Source organism: Sebastes fasciatus, chromosome 12, assembly GCF_043250625.1.
Source record: "Sebastes fasciatus isolate fSebFas1 chromosome 12, fSebFas1.pri, whole genome shotgun sequence".
Classification (NCBI taxonomy): domain Eukaryota; kingdom Metazoa; phylum Chordata; class Actinopteri; order Perciformes; family Sebastidae; genus Sebastes; species Sebastes fasciatus.
The window spans coordinates 25,341,859-25,364,576 of NC_133806.1; the positions used below are offsets into that span (position 1 = coordinate 25,341,859).

Consider the following 22,718-nt stretch of genomic DNA (forward strand, 5'->3'; position numbering starts at 1 on the left):
TTGACCACGCCCCTTCATTATGAATATTCATATAGCTCCAGATGCTGCGCTCCTATTGGTCCGATGAGGATCCACTCACCGAGCCCCGCCCACAACCGCTCATTATGCAAGACTCTGCTCTACGATTGGTTGGAACGGGTAAAGGCGTTACTTCATTGCGACCAATGAGAAGGCGAACATGAAACATTTAAACTTTACATACGCCCATTCTTTGTCCCCATTGGCGCCATATTTTACTGATAGTTCCCAAGTTCGCTCCTTTTTTTCATTCATAAACAACAAGAAGAACTGTTTATGACATGGGGTTTATATATATGGTAGAAAATGTAACAACGGTTTTATTAGAAATCATCTTGAGAGGCCCTTTTTGGATTTTTATGACTCTGCAGGAACCCCTTGAGGAAGAGTAGAGTGGAAAACATGAAAGTCATATTACAGTCGTGAGCAGCCCCCCTTCTTTTTTCTCTCTTTATCTTATTTTTATTTATTTATTTATTTTTTAATTTATTTATTTTCTTTTTCTATTTTTATAAGTTGTTTTCCTAAGTATTCCCCCACTGTCTTTTGTTTATTGTATATCTTTCCTTCATGTACCTAAAAGTATTCTGTAACCGGTGACCCTATTGATGGGTGGGTGGGTAGGAAGGGGGATAGGGAAGGGAATTTGGACTGAACTTTGTAAACAGATCTGATGAATGATATCTACTTTGTTTGATTTATACATGTTTTGTATCTGTTATTTTTGTGGGATAAAATCTTTGAAAATCAATAAAACATATTTACAAAAAAAAAAAGAAATCATCTTGAACATATTACTACTCCCATATGTAAATATAGGTGGCTATATTTACATAGAAAACAATGGAACACTATATTTCTGTCACCTCATAAATATATAATTCCAAATAGAATCAAGGAGTTTCTATTTAAGATTGTACACAGGTAGTACCCTGCTAAAGATAATATTACATACAATAACTATAACACTAGATGCACGTTTTGTAATTGTGAAGGGGAAACTATTGAACATGTATTTGTATTTGTAGATTGTTTCACATTTCTTATATATATATGTATAGATATATATATATACATATATTAATGATAATGGGTGAAATCCCAGTTATTAGGAGACGGTTAGTAACATGAAAACAACGAGGTTTCAGATTCATTTCCCAATCGTGAGAAAAATAACAGCCTAAATTTAAAGAAAAGTAAAGAAAATAAAGTTCAGAAAATAAAATCCTGAGAAAAGTATAATATAATAATATAGTTATAATAACGATAAAGTCAAAACTCAAAGAATAAATAAAAATAAAGTTAAAGGGACTATTTGTAACTTTGTACGCGCATAAATGTAGCGGGTCGTCACACATGCGCGCTCACATGCGCGTTCGCGTGTGGCCGCTGCCTCTCCAACTCTGCCTGCCTGCCTTCGCTCAGAGAGGGCGCGCGTTCTCAGCTCGCTCCACCTCTAGACGTGAACGCGCGCTCACTCCTCACTGCAGAAGAGTTAGTTTAGCTCTGAGAATATCTAGTGAATGTACAGTGGACGTTTGAGCAGAAAAAAATGCTGCAGCTCCTCCAGACCAACAGAGGTTTTCCGTGTCTTGTGAAGTGGCGGAGCTCCTTAGCTAGTAACGTTACCCTCTCGTTACCGACCGGGTGCCGGTGTCTCCTCTGCTCTCCGGCTGCGGGAGGAGAGAGCAGGGAGACACGCTTCAGAGCGCCGCTGCTTCAGCCTGCACTTAAGCAGGAAAAGCCAACACTAGGATCAGATCTAAATCATGTTCATGGAGAGACCTTCATCTGGTCAGCTAACATTACTGCCAAGCAGCTGAAATATAGAGTGATATTGTGGTTTTAGCTGACGTGTGTCGCCTCACTGTTTTGAGCGATGCTCGTTCAGGTATATTGAGAGCGAGCAAACGCGAGCCCGACGCTGACTTTCGTTGATTTCACGGCCACAGGTGTCGCTGTTAAGAAGCATTTCTGAAAGTTACAAATAGTCCCTTTAATGATTTTATAGATGATCTTTTTTGTGTCTAGTTGTTTTGTGTAGATAAATAATATTCAAGTTGAAGGGCCACAGTGCCTTTGAGCAAAGCACTGACACAAGAAGGAAAATAAAGAAGAAGCAGTTGATTTTTTTTATCAGAAAAGTTTTATTTTGAATAAACAGCAGATGTTACAGTTATAGACCCTTTCAGTATAAAAGCCTTTAAAATATAAAATGTGATTTAAAAAAAAAAAAGATGACTGAATAAATAATCTGAGTAAAGAGGAAGTGATGTCATCAAGAGCAGGGAATGAATCTTTGGTAGATAATCAATAAATATAAATAACCAATAAAGGACTGAACCAAACAGGAAGTCATAAGCTGGTTTTTGGCAGGTAGTTTGTTTTTTCTTACGTTTTCCAGTTAAAGGGTCAGTTCACCCAAACTACAAAAACATTTTAATGCTACAGGTGTAAAAACGTCTTCTCACATAGCCAGACGTCAGCACTAAAGAATCGTCACATCATCATTCTGTTATCTTTAAACCAATCACAATCATCTTGGCTATCGCTAAACACGTTAGGCAGCGACAGACATAGACATACAGTATATACATAGACATATATACATAGATGTATGTAGATATATGTATATACTGTATGTCTATGTATATATGTCTATGGTTCTCAGCCCCGGTCTTCACCCGTCAGGCTGCCTGACTCTCTGATTGGTGGAGCTGGTTTCTCCTCTTAATGTCATTTGGCAAAAACAATAATTTGACTTTAACATCAATTTAAGAAAATGCAGTAAAACTTTTTATAAAAATACAACATCATCAGATAGGTCATGTGATAACTTTTGTTGAAACATAATTTATATATGTACATTCACAATTTTTCATAAAAGAAGCCAAACTCTAAACTGCAGGTGCTGGGGGGAGGGGGGGGGGGGGGAATTGAACAACTTTGATCTTTGATTGATTGATCTTTAAAAAACAGGAAACTGTGAACTGACCCTTTAATGTGCAACACTGGATGCTGGTATCCATGGAAACTCGTTTGACTGACAGGAGGGATGTGATGCTGTGGTTGGCTGATTGTCTGAAGCCTTTCTGAACAGAACAATGAGCTGCGGCGTGTGGGCGGAGCTTATGACTCCTGACAGGTAGGTGGCGTCAGGTACGTCATCTGTCTTCCAAACAGCTTCGTCTCTCAACTGGGGATGAATCCTGTGCTGTGATTGGCTGTCCTGTGTGCTAAACCTCGCCCACCTGCAGCCTACAGATTAAACATACACACACACACCTGCTGCAGTGTGTCAGAGTGTGTGTTCTCGCGGTGGCAGCGTGTGCAGCACCTGGTCGAGCAGCTGCAGCGCTCGGTGCAGGTGGACTTCCATCCAGCAGGGGGTGTCCTTGATGCTCTGACGCGGGTAGTCGCACCCCCAACCTTTAACGAAGCTCAGACGCACAATGCACAACCTGCGCAGGTCGTCCACGCCCAGACCTGCCGTCGAACACACACCTGGATGGAGACAGGAAGTCACACCTTCACTCAGCTGCCTCAGACACAAAGGCAAGAACAACTACAACAACAACAACAACAACAACCAAAGCAACAACCAAAGCAACAACCATAGCAACAACCACACCAACAACAAAAACAACAAGCACTACAACCACAGCAACCACACAATTACAACAACAACCACAACCATAGCAACAACCACAGCAACAACAACGAGCACTACAACCACAGCAACCGCACAACAACAACAACAACAACATCAACAACAACAACCACAACCATAGCAACAACAACTACAACCACAGCAACAACAACCACAACCACAGCAGCAACAACAACAACAATCACAACCACAGCATCAACTACAACAACATAAAAAATAATCACAACTACAGCAACAACTACAACAATCACAACCACAGCAGTAAAACAACAACCACAACCATTATTATTATTGGGGCTACTATTAGGAAAATAAAATTAATTTAAAAAAGTCATTATTTTACAAAACAAGTTATAATTTTATGAGAGAAAGTCATGATATTATGAGGATCAATTTGTAGTATTACGATCAAATATTATTGTTGTATTTCAACAATAAAATGTCACGTATGCATGTTATGATTGGATTACATGTGTGTTTCTCTGACATCACACTCAGATGTCTCCGGTGTGTCCAGCAGGCAGAGCTGCTGCAGCCTCCATACTGACACACAGCAGAGAGACAGACAGGTGATACTCACTGACTGCAGGGGCGATCCCCCCCACGCTGTTCGGTCCGGGAATTGCACCGACAACCGCCGCTGCCTGAGTTGCCACTGCTGCCTGAGCTGCTGCCGCTTGCTGCTGCATCTGTCTGTGACACTGCCTCAGGTCAAACACCTGGAGAGAGAGAGAAAGGTGAGAGACAGACAGGTGAGAGACAGACAGACAGGTTAGGGCGGCTGTAGCTCAGTAGAGCGGTCGTCCTTTAACCACAAGGTAAATACATTTTGGGCAAATAAATAATGGGTTAAATGCAAAAATAAATACATAAATAAATACACACATTTATTGGTAGGAATGAATAAGTCTGATAGTGTTGTAATGTGGCTCGTGAGGTTCTGGTAATGTCCGTCATCCACAGAGAAGAACAGCAGAGAGTCGTCTGCATATCGACACACTCACCTTGATGTAAGCTCCGGGGTAGATCTTATGGACTCCGTCTCCCGGCGCTCGGCCTGCCTCACGGTCCAGGTACAAACTCTGGACGAACACCGAGTGGTCGCTTAGGCAACGCATCCAGATGTCCCCCTCCCCCCGACACTCCAGCTGGACCCCCCGACCGATGTGGAGTCTGCAGGAAAACAACCATAGAAGAAGAACTGGTTGTTTCAGACTGCTGACATTACACCTCCTCCTCCTGCTACCACCAGTACTGTTTCTGGTCAGACGGGTCAGAGGGGTCAGAGGGGTCACCTGGCTCGGTGGCTGGCGGCGGTGCGGTGGACGTTACTCAGCTGTCCCAAACAGAAACGGTCTCCTCCCGAAGGATCCACATAACCGTCCACCGTCACCAGAGGACAGCTGGACTGGACCTTAAACATCTCCCCGACCTGAACATCCAACTCAAAGTACGAGATGGAGCACCAGAACTCCGGACCTGAGAGACAAAGTTAGACAGTTCAACAGAGACAAAGCAAGACAGGGAGGGATTAAGTGAGACAGTTGAACAGAGACATAGAGACAAAGTGAGAGGAGGTAAAAAGAGAGGACATATCTGGAAAGTGAGGACATTTTTGAAAAATTAGGACATTTCTGGAAAGTGAGGACATTTTATGAAAGTGAGGACATTTTTGGAAAATGAGGATATTTCGGAAAATTTGGACATTTTTGGAAAGTGAGGATACTTCTGGGAAGTGAGGACATTTCTGGGAAGTGAGGCCATTTTTGGAAAATGAGGATATTTTATGAAAATGAGGAAATTTTTTATAAGTGGGAACATTTTATGAAAGTAAGGACATTTTTGGAAAATTATGACATTTTTTATAATTGAGGATATTTTATGAAAATGAGGACATTTCTTGGAAGTGAGGACATTTTTGAGGGGTGATAATATTTTTGGAAAATGAGGACATTTCCAAACACATTAGAGTTGGTACCTGGGTGGTTGGACACTGGTTGTGGATACGGAGCAGTACTGTGATGCTGTGACCCTGCAGGAACAAACACGTAGACTCAGTATGATGTACTACTGCACAGTACTACAGTAAAGTACTACTATTGCAGTACGTTAGTTGGATATTTCCCATGATGTCATACAGAAGTGTGTGTTGGGGGCGTGGTGATGATTATGATGTAATGGAGGCTGCTGGTGGCTCCGCCCACTCTGTCCTGCAGGGCTGTAGGGGGCGGGGCTATTACCTGGCCAGGTGGCTGCAGAGACACACAGGACATGGGTCAGTCTCATATCACTACTGTTCCTGTGGTGGTACTACTACTACTACTACTACTACTACTACTACTACTACTTCTGGTGCTAGCGCTACTATTCCTGCTACTACTACTGCTAATGCTACTATTCCTGCTACTACTACTGCTGTTAATGCTATTCATTTGACTACTACTATTGTAACTTCTCCCTTTAGTACCATTAGTAGTACTGGTACTCTTGATGCTGACCCCACCAGCTGTACTTCAGTTTATCTCAAGTGTACTTCAGTAATGTACAAGTGTTTGCAGGTACACTACCAGTTTTGGGGGGGCTGCTGTAGTCGGGCTGGTGTGGGGAGGTGGGGGTGTGAGGGTGAGGAGGCTGAGGGATGTGAGGGGGGTTTTGGTGAGGTGGGGAGGCGTGGCCCCCGTGGTTCTGAGGCTGGGCGATCTGAAGGAGGCCGGGGCCCTCGCTGTTGATACCTCCGACACCCCCGACACCTCCACCGTTTCTCCCGCAGCCACCAGCTGACAGAGCTGCAGTCGTCATGGAGCTGCTGCCTGCAGGACAGAAAGCAGTCATGATGACATCACAGTGTTAGCTGGAGGCTAAACAAAGGAAAGCCTGGAGGCTAACACTAGCAGTGGACTAAAGTTACACATCTAAAATGTCATCTTGCTGTATTGTTGGGTGCCAGAATCCAGATATCACATACATTTGAGATGACAAACTGTGATTCGAGGCTCTAGCGAGCTACAATGTCCGACCAAATGTTTCAGAGATGGAGAGTAAATGTTGTTAATATTTAGCCTTCTGCTAACAACAGCCCTGAGCCATTGGCTGCTGTTAGCAGAAGACTAAACTATTAACAACCCTTTCTCTCCTTCTCTGAAACGCTTCGTCGATATTGTACGACTCTCTTTTTGACTGACTTTACTAAAGGATAGTTAACTATAGACATCCAAAGATTTATACGCCCTCAATTTATTTATTTATTTATTTAATTTAGCCCGCTGGTCGGACGGCTGGCTACTTAGCTAGCTTAGCTTGCTAATTCCGCCATGCTGTCATGAAACACAGAAAATGAGGTGAACAAAGTTGTCACTCATCTGGTGATAGCACTGTGCTTTCCTACGCTGTGACAAGAGTGTGTGGATGAAGCATTAAGTTGTTAAATTTTACTCATTTAGCAACTGGCTAGTTAGCTAGCTACCTTGCTAATTCCACCATGCTACAGAAAATGAGCCCAACAGCGGACAGCGCTGGGTCACGGTCCCTCTGCCTCACTCCTCGCCGCTAGGAGACTACTTCACCGGGAGGAGAGCAGACATTAGCTAGCTGGCTCTTCAGTCTCCGGACAAACTAGCTAGCTAACTAGCCAGTTCCAGAGACAGACAATCTAGCTAGTTAACTAACGTTAGCCAGCCGTTTACTCCTCCTGAAGGAGTCTCCAGCGGTGTAGGGGTCGGCTAATCTGGTCTCATTGGTTAATGTTAACTTTCTCAACTAACACTCGTGATCCTGGAGAGTGAGTGACAGAACATATATTGAGAGAAACTACTATTTTCTTCAGTTATTGTTAAAAAAAGCCAGCGTTAACTAACGTGTTCAGAGAATTATTCTGCCTCCACTTAACGCTCTGCCCACTAAACACCTCATCATGGTTACTAACAGGAAAGAGGGCTGTATGAAATAAAATAGATTTGATTGACAGTCTGACCTGGAGGAGAGAGAGGCATGCTTGGATACATGCTGACAGGGCGGGGCTGGCTGTAGGGGTCAGTGTGGGGGGGCAGGTCAATCTGCAGACAGTCCTGCATGTACTCCTCCTTTATCAGAGACTGAGGACCTGAAGGAAGACAGGGGGCGAAGTCAACATGGTGACCAATCAACAGTAGAGGGCGTCGGGTACTCATGAATATTAATGAGCAGGGTGTTTACCTGCTGCGGGGGACGCCACCCTCTCGTAGTGGTAGGGGTTCACACACACGCTGTCGTACTTCAGGTCGAACGCAAACTGACAGAACTTGACATGTTTCAGCTCGTTCTTATGGAGGTCGGGCCAACGCCACAGACGGGCGTAGATCACATGAGGGAAACCTTTCCTACCCGCAACCTGGTGACAGACAGACAGGTGAGAGACAGACAGGTGAGAGGCAGACAGACAGACAGACAGACAGGTGAGAGACAGGCAGACAGACAGACATACAGACAGACAGACAGGTGAGAGACAGGTGAGAGACAGACAGACAGAGAGATAGGCAGGTGAGAGACAGACAGACAGGTGAGAGACAGACAGACAGACAGGTGAGAGATAGACAGGTGAGAGACAGGCAGACAGACAGACAGACAGGTGAGAGATAGACAGGTGAGAGACAAACAGGTGAGAGACAGACAAACAGACAGAAAACATCCTTCATGGACATTTAAATAAATTCTGTGAGAACAAACTGAGTCATGGTGAGCAGAGGTTACCATGGAAACAGTGTGTGTGTGTGTGTGTGTGTGTGTGTATGTGTGCGTACCAGGTGATGCAGTTAACCCGTCACGCCAAACCACGACCATGACATCATGTCTGACCTCACATCTGTCTGTCTCTTTCTGTGTGTGTGAGACAGCCAGACCTCAACACACTGCAAGAAAATCATCTTTCTGTTTATTTTAAACTTGTTCTTTTTCTGTTGGAGTTGTTTCAGCTGAACAGAAAGTGATTGATCCAGACGTTAAAGGTTCTGATTGATTAGTGATCGGAGAATAAACAATGAGATGATAACCAGACAGATTTAACACATAAAGAGACAATTCAAATGAAATCAGGTGAAAATGAAGTTGATTATTAAACAGGTGAAATAGTGTCACCTCATTGGATAATAACATGTACAGGTGTTTTCAGCCTATCAGAGCAGAGTGTGTTCTGTGTGCACAGGTGAAGGGCAGGGATAAGAGTCTGCAGACAAAACACACACACGCACGCATACACGCACGCATACACGCACACACACGCACATACGCACACACACGCACAGACTCTGAAAACACACTGTAAAAGAACATCCGTCTTAACGAGTCACTCAGCTTTAACACTCTTACCATCAGAAACAAAACAAATCAGTGGGGAGACAAAACTTTTTGTTCTTTGATAAAAAGCTACAGGAAAAAACTGAAGGACAACTAAGACTCCCAGGGTGCCGTCGTCATCTTGGTTTTTGGACATCACCATCTTGGTTTCTGGCCGTCACCATCTTGGTCTTTAGCCGTCACCATCTTGGTCTTTAGCCGTCGCCGTCTTGGTTTTTGGCCGTTGCCATCTCTGTTTTTAGCCGTCGCCATCTTGGTTTTTGTCCGTTGTTGTTTTTGGGGAGTTTCATTTATAACTTAACATCAGATTTCATAAACTCTTCATATGTTTTGTGTAAAAGTATGAATCTGTAAAGTAACTAAAGCCGTCAGATAAATGTAGTGGAGTAGAAATCAGAATGAAAAGAGTAAAGTAAAGTACAAGTACCTCAAATTTGTAGGTGCAGTACTTGAGTAAATGTACTTACATCTCTGTTGTTTACTAGCTGATTTAGTAAATCACTGGTCTGAAACCAGTTAGTAGTTACTGAGAACTTTTTACAGTGTAAAAACTCTGTGGTGAGATCCAAGAACAAACTCTAGACGTGTACACATTCCCGTCTGTCTACACACACACACGCACACGCACACACGCACACACACACACACACACACACACACACACACACACACACACACACACACACTGTCTGGCTTAAGTTAACCCGGCCCCTTTCCTGTGTTTCAGACAAAACAAGCCAGCCTGCCCTTCCTCCTCCTCCTCCTCTTCTCTCTGCTCACTGACACTCTCATATCAGTTCTCTGTTTGGGTGTTTGAAGGTTCTTCAGAAGGTTCCTTTGATCCATTAACAGACTCCACTGGTTCATGATGAGGATCCAAAGGTTCTTCAGGGGGCTGTGGGATGTCTGGAGTTTTCAGGGTTCTACAGTTGTTTACAGGGTTCTTAAAGTGACCATCTGCACACTGAAAAGATGCTGCAGGTCCTGGATCAGGGTCTGGATGTCAAAGGCTTCTTCCAGAGAAACTTAAAGAAGTATTCACCGCTGTAAACATGGTGTTTTCATAAAACTGGACTATTTAAGCCCCCTCCAGTGTATTTTGGCATTTCTATGTTACTTAATATTTATTTGAGTCATTTCCTGACTAAGTTCATTAGCCACACTGTTTGCCAAACATTTTTTTTGACAAATAATTGAATTATTGGTTAAGGTTGTTGCTCTCCTCCACCTTAGTTTGGTGTGTTTATTTTCACAATGACATATGTGTGTGTGGTGAACGGGTGAAATCATAGCAGTGAATTACACGAAATCCCACCGACAGAATCAACACAACACACTGACTGCCTCTCTGACTCGCTCTCTTCTTTAACGTCTCCTCCTGCTGGAGATAAATTAACAAAAAGCAGCCAATGCCAGAGGTTTGCAGACCTCTAACAGGTCCGGACGACGGGGACCAAAACTTTCAGCCCGGAAGGAAACCAGAGAAAAGTCCTGTTAGAGAAATAAATGAAACTCAGTGCAGCCTGGTGTGGTGTCGGTGCAGGAGCTAAGGCGAGAGCGGCCGGTGCTGGTGGACGGTGCACCTCCAAAACATCCCGAAACTGCATTGCAAAAGGCGGACCTTGGTAACATGTCTAATTAAGATCCAAAGGTCTGAGACATTTGAGAAGCTGGAACCAGAAAATGTTTGACTAGGTGATTAATTTCCTTGTGATTGACTAGGGTTAGGGGGGTTAGTTAGTTATCTAAAGGACTCTCTGGTGCTTGATGTAACCAGATGGAGCTCAAATAGATTAATAGAAAATGTGAATGTTAATTTTTCAGCTGCATCACGCATATCTTCACATATTCATCACGTGAAAAGCAGAAATCAAACCTTTAGCTGTAGTTTGATGTGACGTAGCTCGTCTCCTACCTGCAGCCGTCCGTCCAGCGTCCTCTGGATGGTGACACACTTGCTGGGATGGACGCCGTTGGTGGTGACGGCGGTGATGAGCGAGTCCAGCTCGTCCTTCTTCTCCTTCAGCTTCTTCACCAGACTCTCGATCGCCCGCTTGGCGAAGCCCTCGTTCTCGGCTCCCTGCCGGTGGCACATCAGGCTGTGGACGATGCTGAGGCAGGCGTCGGCACTGCTGGGGGCGGGGCCGAGCACCGACATGATCACCTGACAAGAAATGTATCTGCATTAATTTAAATAATCCAGTCATTGTTTACGTCATGTTTTAAGCAAAAATGACAAAAAGATCACTTCTTCCAAATTCCCAAAAGTCAATATTTGCTGATTTTCTTCTTCTGTGTTAATAAACTGAATGTTTAATCTAGTCATCAAGAAAATAATTGATTGATTAATCAATAATGACAATAATGTTTAGTTAGACTGTATAGAAGAAGTAGATGAAGTGGTCACGGTGACGTCACCCAATGGTTTGTGGTCTGCCGTTTTGAAGCCTCGAGTTCGACATTTTGGCCGTCGCCAACTTTGTTTTCAGCCGTCTCCATCTTGGTGTTTTGTCTGTCGCATCTTGGTTTCTGGCCGTCTCATCTTGGTTTTCAGCCGCCACCATCTTGCTTTTTGTTCGTCGCCATCTTGGTGATTTGTCCGTCGCAAACTTGGTGTTTTGTCTGTTGCCATCTAGGTTTACAGCCGTCACCATCTTGCTTTTTGTTCATCGCAATCTTGGTGATTTGTCCGTCGCCATATTGTTTTTTGACCATCACCATCTTGGTTTTTGGCTGTCGCCATCGCCCAATGCTGGGATGTGAGGCGATCCCTTGCAATAAAAAATGCCCCTGTAGCTCCCCCCATGTTCCCTGAGCCTCAGCAATCACTACTTTAACTAAGTACATAAATACTGTTTCAGTACCAGTGGCACCATTAACTACAGTAATAGTGCAGTAATACAGTGATACAGTACAATAATACAGTAATATAGTAGAGTAATAGTAAAGTAGTACAGAGGAACACATGAGGTTTTTGCTGCATCTCTTCTGTAAAAATGCACCAAAACAGGAACAAATCTTGATCTTATTGATCTGATCAGATTCTACCGATCAGTGATCAATATAAAGAAATGAACTGAGCTCTCCATCTGCATCAGGCCTGTTTTCATTTTCACCGTGTTGCATCATCACTGTCTAACCTCCACATGTTCTCACTGATCCTTTCATTACTGATTAATCCATTGATTTGATTGGATTCAGTAAATTATATTCAATAAGATGATGTCAGATATCCATATTTAGTTGTCAGTGATGTCATCAAACTGCTTAATTAGTCTGGCCATCATTCAGATTCATTGATTGATTTTGTGGTTGATTGACTAATTGATTAATGATGTAATGATCACTGCAGCTGATAATCAGTGAAGACAGTGTTTGAGTGGCAGGCAGGCAGACAGGCAGACAGGCAGGCAGACAGGCAGACAGGCAGGCAGACAGGCAGACAGACAGGCAGGCAGGCAGACAGACAGACAGACAGACAGGCGCATCAACAGTTGTCAGATATAAAAAGTATCCGGACACAGTGAGCCCTCAGCGGGCTCTGTCAGCTCCACTCACCGGGACTCGGCTCTCTCCGCTCGGCTGTGATCCGCTGGCTGCGTCGGTTAGACCGGCTGTCTGTGTGTCTCTGTCTGTCGGTCCGTGTGTCCTCCGCCTGGTCCAGACTGGAGTCTGTCTGCAGACTCATGAGAGTCAGCACGGATGGGGGGGTGGGGGGGGGGGGTCTGTGTCATGCTAACCAGACAGCCAGACATAACAGGAAGTCAGGCGACTCCATAAAAATAAGAGCAGCTTCATCCAGCTGCATGTCAGACTGCAGAGGAAGAAGAATCACTGTTATTATGTTATATGCCGCTTAAACACATTTTCTGACACACTGAACACCAGTGGTGGAATGTAACTAAGTACATTTACTCAAGTACTGTACTTAAGTACAATTTTAAGGTACTTGTAGGCTAGTACTTCCATTTTCTGCTACCCTGTACTTCTACTTCTCCTTTTGGAGGCAAATATTGTACTTTTATTCCACTACATTTATCTGACAGCTTTAGTTACTTTACAGATATTAAAACAAAATATAATAAATGATGATATATTATTATAGATTAAACTAAAAAAAATATATATATATGTATATATATATATACATATATATATATTTTTATCTTACTACTTAAAGGGACTGTTTGTAACTTCTTACAGGTATAAATTATCCGGGTCGGTGTCCCATGCGCGCTCGCATATTACAGTTAAAGTTATATCTAGTGAAGCCCGTCGGTTAAACAGTGTTGGCTGCGGTCGTAGTACGCGGGGGAGACCGTAGCTTTGGTCTCCAGGGCCGGAATCTCTGCTCCTCTGCTCCTCTGCCTGCTTGCCTTCACTCAGCTCGCTCCATCTTGCGTTCATGCGCGCTCACTCCACACTGCAGAAGAGTTAGTTTAGCTCTGAGAATATCTAGTAAATGTACAGTGGACGTTTGTGCAGAAATAACTGCTGCAGCTCCTCCAGACCAACAGAGGTTTCCCGTGTCTTGTGAAGTGACGGGGCTCCGCAGCGAGAAACGTTATCGTCTCTGACCAAAACTCCGGTGTCTCCCCTGTTCCCTCCGGCTGCGGTCGGGAGGCTGAAGCAGCAAAGCCAACACTAGGATCAGCAGTGATTCATGGAGAGACCTTCATCTGGTCAGCTAACATTACTGCCAAGCAGCTGAAATATAGAATGATAATGTGGTTTTTGGCTGACGTGAGTCGCCTCTCTGTTTTGAGCGATGCTCGTTCATGTCTATTTAGAGCGAGCACAAGCGCGAGCCCGACGCTGACTTTTGTTGACTTAACGGCCACAGGTGTCGCTGTTAACAAGGATTTCTGATTCTTACAAACAGTCCCTTTCATTTTTAACCGTAATTTCCTTTGTAGATATGTTATTGTACGTTATTTTGTCTAGGCAGGGGGTGGAGGAAGTGAAAATGCTCTATGTTAAATATCTGTGAATAATGTTCTTTTTCTTAAATAAAAATATTATCATTATAGATTAAACTACCAGCAGATGAACAAATAAAATGTCCCAAAATATTAGTAAAATATCCCAAAAATAGTCAAATACCCTAAACAAAATTAGTAAAATATCCTAAACAAAATTAATAAAATAAACGAAAAACCTAAATACAATATCCTTAAAATACTATTAAATATTATAAATTAATAATATCTAAAAAAAATAGAAGTTGTTTATCAGAAAAACAATCAATGATCAGACAAAAATGAGTAAAATATGCTAAAAAAAAAGAAGTAAAATATCCTAAAAAAATAATACAATATTCATAAATAGTAAAATATCCTTAAAAAGATATTAGTAAAATATACAAATTACAATAGTAACATATCCTTAAATTATTAGTAAGAATATCTCAAAAATATAAGTAAGATATCAGCTAAATATAAGTTATATATCAGAAAAACATGAATCGATTATCAGACAAAACTTTGTAAAATATGCAAAAGAATATTCAAAATAATTACAAGTTGCTCCAGCTGCAACATTAAAGTGATGAACACATTAATGCATCAATAATTAGAATAATATAATACATTATTAACATTTTGAATGCAGGACTTTAACTTCTAACAGAGTATTTCTACACCTATAACACTATAATGCATCAATTATTATAATACAATAATATGATATACATTATTCTGCTTGGGTAATTGTTTTGTTATTAAACTGCTGTTTCCAAACTGTCACAACCAACAAATCAATAACCTTTAAACTTCCGGTCAAGTTGAGCTTTTATTTTGAATGTTTGTAACCTCCTATCACTAAGTTTGTTTGTGGGCGTGTCTTCTGTTGGTGGGAGAGAGACAGCCAATCGCTGCTCTCCTCTGTGCTGATTGACAGGTCGTCCGACAGACAGACTGTGGCGCCATTTAGTGGTAGAGAGAGAGACCTGCTGGTACTTATAAACCAATCAATAAATAATAAATAATACTAAATAAACGCACAGAAAATATAAAGACATCATGTAATTAATAATTATAAAAGTATTATTATTATTATTATTATTATTATTATTATTACTACTACTAATAATAATAACAATAATTATTATTATTAATATATCAATAATATAATAATATAATAATTATTATTATTATATTATTATTATAATGTCTGTCTTTTACTTTTTACAGGTTTTATCCACTAACCTGCATGTTTTTATTAACAGCACAAAACAACATTACAGCTTTTAAATTTGATGGTTACTTTTCATGAATATAATCATTAAGTAATTAATACTGTACATTCATCTTCATCATTCTTATTCATTTCTTATTTAAACCATTCTGGCATTTATATTAAATACACTTAATAATCCAACTTCTCAGCATTTTGTATTTACTTTTTTTTTTGCTGCTACATTTTGCACGTCTTAATGCCAATAATTTTTTTATATTTCATATTGTTGATATTCTCATTTTCTTATTTTTGATTTTAGTACTTATATTTCTTTACATATATTTTTTTTATATTGTAGCATTACGTACATCATTTCCTGTAGTACAGTCCTGTAATATTCTTGCACGTGTTGTATTTTGCACATCTACATTTGAACATTTACTACCTCAGTTATTTTTTATTTAAGAACAAAACATTGTAACTTTGACACAATGTATATAGTAGGTTATTCTATGTTTATAATTGTAGTAGTCTGGTATATTTATAATGAATTCCAATATTCTTTATATTTTGTATTCTATGGATATATTTCTCTAGTGTTGACATGTACATTTAATGTACTGCTCCTGTGCATTTCCCAATTTGGGATCAATAAAGTACACCTATCTATCTATCTATCTATTTCATTTACATGTTTCATACTCCTTTATTTCTATTTTCTTAAATTTTTTTTATGTTTATACAAGAACAACTGTAATGCAATAAAGTATTTCTGATTCTGATATAGATTCACAGGAAACCTTCGCGCTTTACTTCAAATAGTTTCTGTTAATTTGCAGATTAAAACATATATTTAAAGGAACTGTTTGTAACTTCTTACAGGTATAAATCACTCGGGTCGCTCGCATATGCGCGCTCGCGTGTGGCTATGCTGTTCAGACTCAGACTCCAACACAAACTAAACGTAAGCACCAAAACCGCAAAGTTATATCTAGTGAAGTCGTCTGTTAAACAGTGTTGGCTGCGGTCGTAGTACGCGGGGGAGACCGTAGCTTTGGTCTCCAGGGCCGCAGTCTCTGCTGTGCTCTGCTCGTCTGCCTGCCTTCACTTAGCTTGCTCCACCTCAAGTTTATGCGTGCACACTACACACTGCAGGAGACTTCGTAGCTCTGAGAATATCTAGTGAATGTACAGAGGACGATTGTGCAGAAATAAATGCTGCAGCTCCTCCAGACCAACAGAGGTTTCCCGTGTCTTGTGAAGTGACGGGGCTCCGCAGCGAGAAACATTATCGTCTCCGACCGAGTGCCGGTGTCTTCCCTGTTTCCTCCGGCCGCGGTCGGGAGGCTGACGCAGGAAAAGCCAACACTAGGATCAGCAGTGATTCATGGAGAGACCTTCGTCTGGTCAGCTAACATTACTGCCAAGCAGGTGAAATATAGAGTGATATTGTGTTTTAGCTGACGTGTGTCGCCTCACTGTGTTGAGCGATGCTCGTTCATGTCTATTTAGAGCGAGCACAAGCAGGAGCCCGGCGCTGACTTTTGTTGACTTAACGGCCACAGGTGTTGCTGTAAACAAGCATTTCTTATTCTTACAAACAGTCCCTTTAAGGTTAAACTACCAAACTGCATGAAGTTAAAATTAGATCCACCAGCAATGACATTAAAATGTTAAGATGTGTATATATCGGGTATCACAACTGATGAAAGTACTGTAATATGTATTTAATTGCAGTATTATGAACACAGCTCCAGTGTTTACACTCAAATATAGATAATAAACCAACCTGGACTGACATGTTGCCAGTTTGGACAAAAAGCTGCATTAAGACTAGAGAAGCTCAAACTGAAGGTGACCGTTAGCTGCTGTTAGCTGTAACTATAACAGCTATAACAGTGACCTCAAAAACATTTTCTTTTTCACTTTAAAGCTTTAGTCTGAACTGTTGTTGAAGTCGGAGCCGCACAAACCGGAGACACGCTGACCGGTGAGCGACCGGTGATGCTACTGTAGAGATGTTGCTAAGCTAACTAGCTTCATTAGCGCTTAAACTTCAGAGTTCATTAACGAGACCCCTGAAGAGTTTATCAAGTTTATCTGCGGAAGCTAAATGATGCAGGCTTGACAATATTTGTGAGGTAACATTAACTAACTAACTAGTCGGGAAGACTGAAAGGTAACAAGACGATTAGCATTACAAACAGTTAGTGAGCTAGCTGATTAGCATTACAAACAGTTAGTGAGCTAGCTGATTAGCATTACAACCAGTTAGTCAGCTAGCTGATTAGCATTACAAACATTGACATAACCTGATATCTTCAGGTGGAATTTCATTCATTCATTCATTCATTCTCACTGTGCAATATCATTTTACACTTGTGCATTTTTGTTAATAGTCTGTTTTTTGTCAATACTGTATATACTGCTCCTATTTTTATACTTCCTTCTATTTAAATGGTTCATATATTGTGACACTTTGTTTAGCTCTTTTTTTTACTGTGTTAGCTGATGCATCTTGTTTTTTGCACTATCCCCTGCTGCTGTACACTGCACATGTCCCCACTGCGGGACTAATAAAGGAATATCTCATCCTATCTTATGACAGTTATCAGATTAGCATTGCGGCCAGTCGACCTCACCTGAGACTGAGGTAATTAACAGGTGTGTCCGCTTCGTAGTAAATTAACTTAAAGGTTAAAGATAAACTCTGTCCCTCACATTTGTAGTTACAGCTTTCCTTCATTAACAGTTATAACTTAAACTAAAGAAATGTCGCTATCCTGTAAAGTATTTAAGTTAATGTTAGCTGGAAACTCAAACCGTGCCGCTGTTGTACGGACAGAGCATGTCGACGAATCTGTGTGTGGAGAATCCCCTTTACAAATTGGTGAAACGTAATGTTTCATAGTTAATCGGCGAAATTAAAACACTAAATACACCAAAGTTTAAGACCCGTGAATCGTTGTGGTCTTCTCTCTAATTCGGCCTGTTATTTGAAGCTTGCTGCTTATTTAAATAGCTGCTGATTGTGTTTGTGTGTCTGTTATTCCAACTGGGTTCAACGGAGTCCCTCGTGTTTGTCCTCTCGATAATTAACGGGGCGTATGTTTGTTAATTAGCTCGCAGGTGAACAGGATTTGGCTGAGCTGTGTTTCTCCAATCATCAACGTTGAGTGACTTTCAGAAGGATGAATGAGGGAAACAGGAAGCTGATGGATTCATCAAAACCAGGCAGGTTTTACCTGAGAAGCACCTCAGCAGTTTCTCTCCATGAGCGGTGAGACACACAATTTGGTCACATCTGTGTAGTAATTTATATAAATCCAATAAGATTTGATTTAATTTTATATCCCGTAATGTCTCTTAGATCTATGAGAAGTATTTTTTCTTTGCCATGGATCATTATAACTCATTATAATATCCTTCAGTTCATCCAAAGACATACAGATATTATTACATTATAACCTGTAACTCTGTGTGTCATGTTGAAGCTTCTCTCAGGTGGTGGCGGACCAGCTGACCCGGTCCAGGATGAGGACCTTTGACCCTGTCCTGCTGCATCAGAGGAGGAGGCATGGCGCCCCGAAGGTGGTGCTGCTGGTGAGGAGAGGGAGGTCATCGCTGCTCCACCTGCAGGTGAGTCACAGAGCTGTAGACCAATGAGAACGACAGGTCACTTCTGTCTCGTGGTGATGTCAGAGCGGTGTGTGCTGTGACAAGAAATAGTGTGACAGGTTGTAAGTAGCCCAACCTTAACCCTCCTAAACATTCCTGGTTGACGCTCCTAAACGTTCCTGGTTGACCCTCCTAAACATACCTGGTTGACCCTCCTAAACATACCTGGTTGACCTCTGATCTCCGTCCCGGTCCAGACCCGTGACTCGTCTGTGGGGGTGAGGCAGCATCTGAGGAGAGGGAGCGTCTGGACTCGACTCGGCTGGCAGCGGGGGACTCGCCGCCTCCCGGCCTCCAGACCTCGAGGCTTCTGGAGCTTTATGAACAAGTACAGACGGAGACGCAGCTCCACCCCCACCTACAGGGGTGAGTACCTGGTGGTGGTCTCTCTGTCCTGCTCCAACCGGCGCTGAGACCATGAATCTTACAATCAGATCAATCTAGACCTGTACCTGTAGCTAGACCTGTACCTGTAGCTGTACCTGTACCTGTGTGTGCTTCCTGTGCAGGACAAGGTAACCTTCACAGTCGACTCGGTCAGCGTCTCCTTAGGACGAGAAACATTCAGAAACTGACTACAGGTCAGTTTTTCAACACAAACTCACACTGAGCAGTGAACACACTCCCTTCTCAGACCTGTACCTGTAGTTCCAGGTTCAGCTGTGTTCACAACAAGAGTGAAGTGAATTTCCGCCTCTCTATACTCGTGCGAGTTGGACTGCCGGTATCGTTTGTGTTCTTTTGCTCTAGATCAGGGGTCTCAAACTCGCGGCCCGCGGGCCAATTGCGGCCCGCAAGACGATATTTTGTGGCCCCCACCTTGATATGAAAGTTTAATGTTAGTGCGGCCCGCAAATTTTTTTTATTTTTTTTTTATAAAGTTTTTTTTTTGGGGGCATTTTTTCATTTTTATTGACAGGACAGTGGATAGAGTCTTGGAAAGGGGGGAGAGAGAGAGTGGATGCGGAAAGGGCCACAGGCCGGATTCGAACCCGGGCCGCCGCGGTCAGGACCAAGCCTTGTTACATGGGCGCCCGCTTTACCAACTGAGCTAACCAGGCGCCCTCGGCCCGCGAGTTTTATGTGAATGGCAGTTTGCCGTGGAAGGTCCCTTTGTTGCGCGAGCCCGAGCTGAACGAACCTACCAATCACAGTGGGGTATATGGCTCCCGGGGACGGGCAATCGGCCGGGCTTGATGCAAGCAGAGAAACATTTCACAACAACTATGGCGGCGCCCGTGTAACATCGCATAAGCTTGATTAAAGCTTGATTTATACTTCTGCGTTGAATCGACGCCGTAGCCTGACGTGCACCTCTCCAGAAATGTAACTACACGTCGTGGCGACGCAGACCGCAACAGCTGTGATTGGTCCAGTCTCTCAGCGATGCTGAGCGGCCAGGACCCCGGACAACCACAGAAAGTTCAACTTCTCTCTGCCTCGATCTTTTCAATGTTTGTTCACACAAATCCACTCAGATATATTTTCTCTTTTCGGCGTTCCAGTAATGTCAGTAAAAGTTCTGTGGTTCAACAGTTATTAGCTCCAACTCCGCTCAGTTTCTGTTTGTAGTACAAGAAGAAGAAGGAAACTCATAGAGACGCCGCCGCCAACTAGCGGTTTGGTGGTGTAATTGCAGAGCAACACAAACACAGCAGGCACAACTTTATTGCAGAGTGACACCAAGTGGAATGAATATATATATTGTCACACAGCCCCAATCATGTCTTTTTCAAAGCCTGCAGTGAAGAGAAAGGTTGGTGACGAGCACAGACAATTTCAGGAAAAGTGGGAGACGCAATAGAGGCCATGTTCAGAAGAACCGTTCATGTTCATCAATGTTCCATTCATGTTCAGGACAGTTCATGTTCAGAAGAACCGTTCATGTTCAGAAGAACCCATTCAAGTTAAAGAACTGTTAATAATGACGTTTGAGAAGATTTTTTTTTTTTTAACAAAGCTTTTTTTGTGGAATACCTGATGCGGCCCAGCCTCACCCAGACTCTGCCTCCAGCGGCCCCCAGGTAAATTGAGTTTGAGACCACTGCTCTAGATGCTTCAGAGAGGAGAAGGAGCTTGTCTCCATAGATACCAACAACTTTTTCTTTCCTCCATCTCCTCCATCAACCATGGAAGAAATAACCACTGTTGCTTCTTTGTACATGTTGGTGAAGTCCCAGATATGTCAGAAAACCAAACGCCGTCGTGTCTGGGTTCATAACATCACCCGGCGGCGAGCTGTATTCACATACAATGTCATTGCACTGACTATCTAGCAGCCACACATCGCTACTGCGGTATGAACCCAAAATAAACAGATTGTGCTGTGATTTTATATCAATAAACAGATCAAAATGATGCTGAAATAACTACATAATGATGCTGATTAGTAAAACGTCTGAATTCATGCTTTGTCAGGTCTGTTACCAAGATGACAAGCAAACAACTTTTAAAATGCTTGTTTTCTGAATGGAGTTTGGATGGATCAGTGCCAGGCCATGCAGCTGCTCCATCAACACTCAACATAAAGTCATCTAGGCATAAATACGGCAGCGACGTTGTTGTTTCTACCATAGACAGTCTGTGGTTTCTATACAGAGTTTGGTCTAGTCTGTCAGTCTGTTCAACAGGATCAGATCTATATATTTAAACTTGCCATGTTGAGACTGTAGAAACAGAGCAATCTAAGAGGAATCTCAGTATTGTGATTGTAATGAACTGTGCAGCCTGTAGGAGGTGCTCACATCACAGCACACTGACAGGCTGCTTCGTCTGACGTCAGATAACTACAGATTTGATTGAATATAAGACGTTACCGCTGTATGGAGGACGGAACCTGCCAAAATAATAAATACATAAATAAATAAATTACTCGATAAATAAATGTTATTATAAATGTAGCAAAAATATTATAAATTAATGCAGTGATTATTTAACTGATAAAATGTGACATAAATTGATATTTCTAATACAATAAATACAAATAAAAATAAATAAGCAAATGACTCAAATAATAATTGTCACCAAATGTAGCAAGAATAATATAAAAAATAAATGTTGCCATTAATTGAGTCAGCTAACAGAATGGTGCTACTGCGAACGTTTCTCATAACAGTCTTAACAGTCAGATCACCTGTTTCTCCTGCAGGACGGACACACCTGCAGAGGGGCGGGGCCACCGCCTACAGGAGTAAGGAACACGTACCAACCAAGAAGCAGCTGGACGCACAGCTGGACGAGTACATGTCCATGTCCAGGAGCCGATTGGACAAAGAGCTGGACGACTACATGTCAGCGTCCAAGAGCTGCCTGGACGCTCAGCTGGACGAGTACATGGCGATGGCCGGGGAGACTCACTGGGAATGATGGGGAGGGAGTGGGGGGGGGGGGGGGGGTCAGCTCATTTTTTCTACCAGTTTGATTAAGTGACTTTATTTGATGAAGCAGCCCGATGAATGTTGATGAATGTTTAGTTTGATGATCAATGGATTTGATCGGTGTGTCTCTCAGGTGAGTCACAGGTGTGTTGAAGCAGGAAGTGGTTGTGTTGCATTCAGTGTTTATCAGTTAGTCAGAGTTTTACCTGGATGGAAGCTTCTGTTTGATTTGTTCACTTGTTTCTGTTGGGCCGTGTGTACTTAACTGACCTCTCTCTGTGTTGGAACTTGTAGGTCTGATTATGTTACTGAGGCTCCACTTCAGTTGGCAGAATTTAAAACAATATATTTTAATAAAGATGTTACCTGCTGAGTCGCTGCTGTCTACTTCAGGTGTTCTGATTCAAGTTCTCTCTCTACTATGGCTTTATTTTGATTTAATTATTTAATAATAAATGCTGATGTCATTA

General features: G+C 42.2%; 2 protein-coding genes across 7 annotated transcripts; one reads left to right on the top strand and one right to left on the bottom strand.

Annotated features, from left to right (window-relative positions):
• Positions 1–2,145: 2,145 nt before the first annotated feature.
• Positions 2,146–18,271, bottom strand: LOC141779513 (mothers against decapentaplegic homolog 4-like). 3 transcript variants are annotated; one of them, XM_074654387.1, is made up of 12 exons: positions 17,836–18,271; positions 12,575–12,830; positions 10,932–11,180; positions 7,880–8,054; positions 7,659–7,787; positions 6,256–6,498; positions 5,827–5,940; positions 5,667–5,720; positions 4,984–5,167; positions 4,693–4,861; positions 4,269–4,407; positions 2,146–3,522 (listed from the first exon to the last, which is right to left on the bottom strand). In XM_074654387.1, exons 3-12 carry the CDS (start codon positions 11,172–11,174, stop codon positions 3,317–3,319), a joined length of 1,656 nt encoding a protein of 551 aa, XP_074510488.1. In that variant the 5' UTR covers positions 11,175–11,180; positions 12,575–12,830; positions 17,836–18,271; the 3' UTR covers positions 2,146–3,316. The 3 variants fall into 3 exon arrangements, with proteins under 3 accessions (XP_074510488.1, XP_074510487.1, XP_074510486.1); XM_074654386.1 differs by lacking the exons at positions 12,575–12,830; positions 17,836–18,271 and having other exon boundaries at positions 7,880–8,539; positions 10,932–11,070; XM_074654385.1 differs by lacking the exons at positions 12,575–12,830; positions 17,836–18,271 and having other exon boundaries at positions 7,880–11,075.
• LOC141779524 (uncharacterized) lies at positions 16,380–22,621 on the top strand. 4 transcript variants are annotated; one of them, XM_074654404.1, is made up of 6 exons: positions 16,380–16,624; positions 18,316–18,473; positions 18,688–18,832; positions 19,069–19,237; positions 19,381–19,452; positions 22,020–22,621. In XM_074654404.1, exons 2-6 carry the CDS (start codon positions 18,385–18,387, stop codon positions 22,235–22,237), a joined length of 693 nt encoding a protein of 230 aa, XP_074510505.1. In that variant the 5' UTR covers positions 16,380–16,624; positions 18,316–18,384; the 3' UTR covers positions 22,238–22,621. The 4 variants fall into 4 exon arrangements, with proteins under 4 accessions (XP_074510505.1, XP_074510506.1, XP_074510504.1 ...); XM_074654405.1 differs by lacking the exon at positions 16,380–16,624 and adding an exon at positions 16,909–17,047; XM_074654403.1 differs by lacking the exon at positions 16,380–16,624 and adding an exon at positions 17,042–17,183.
• Positions 22,622–22,718: the final 97 nt, after the last annotated feature.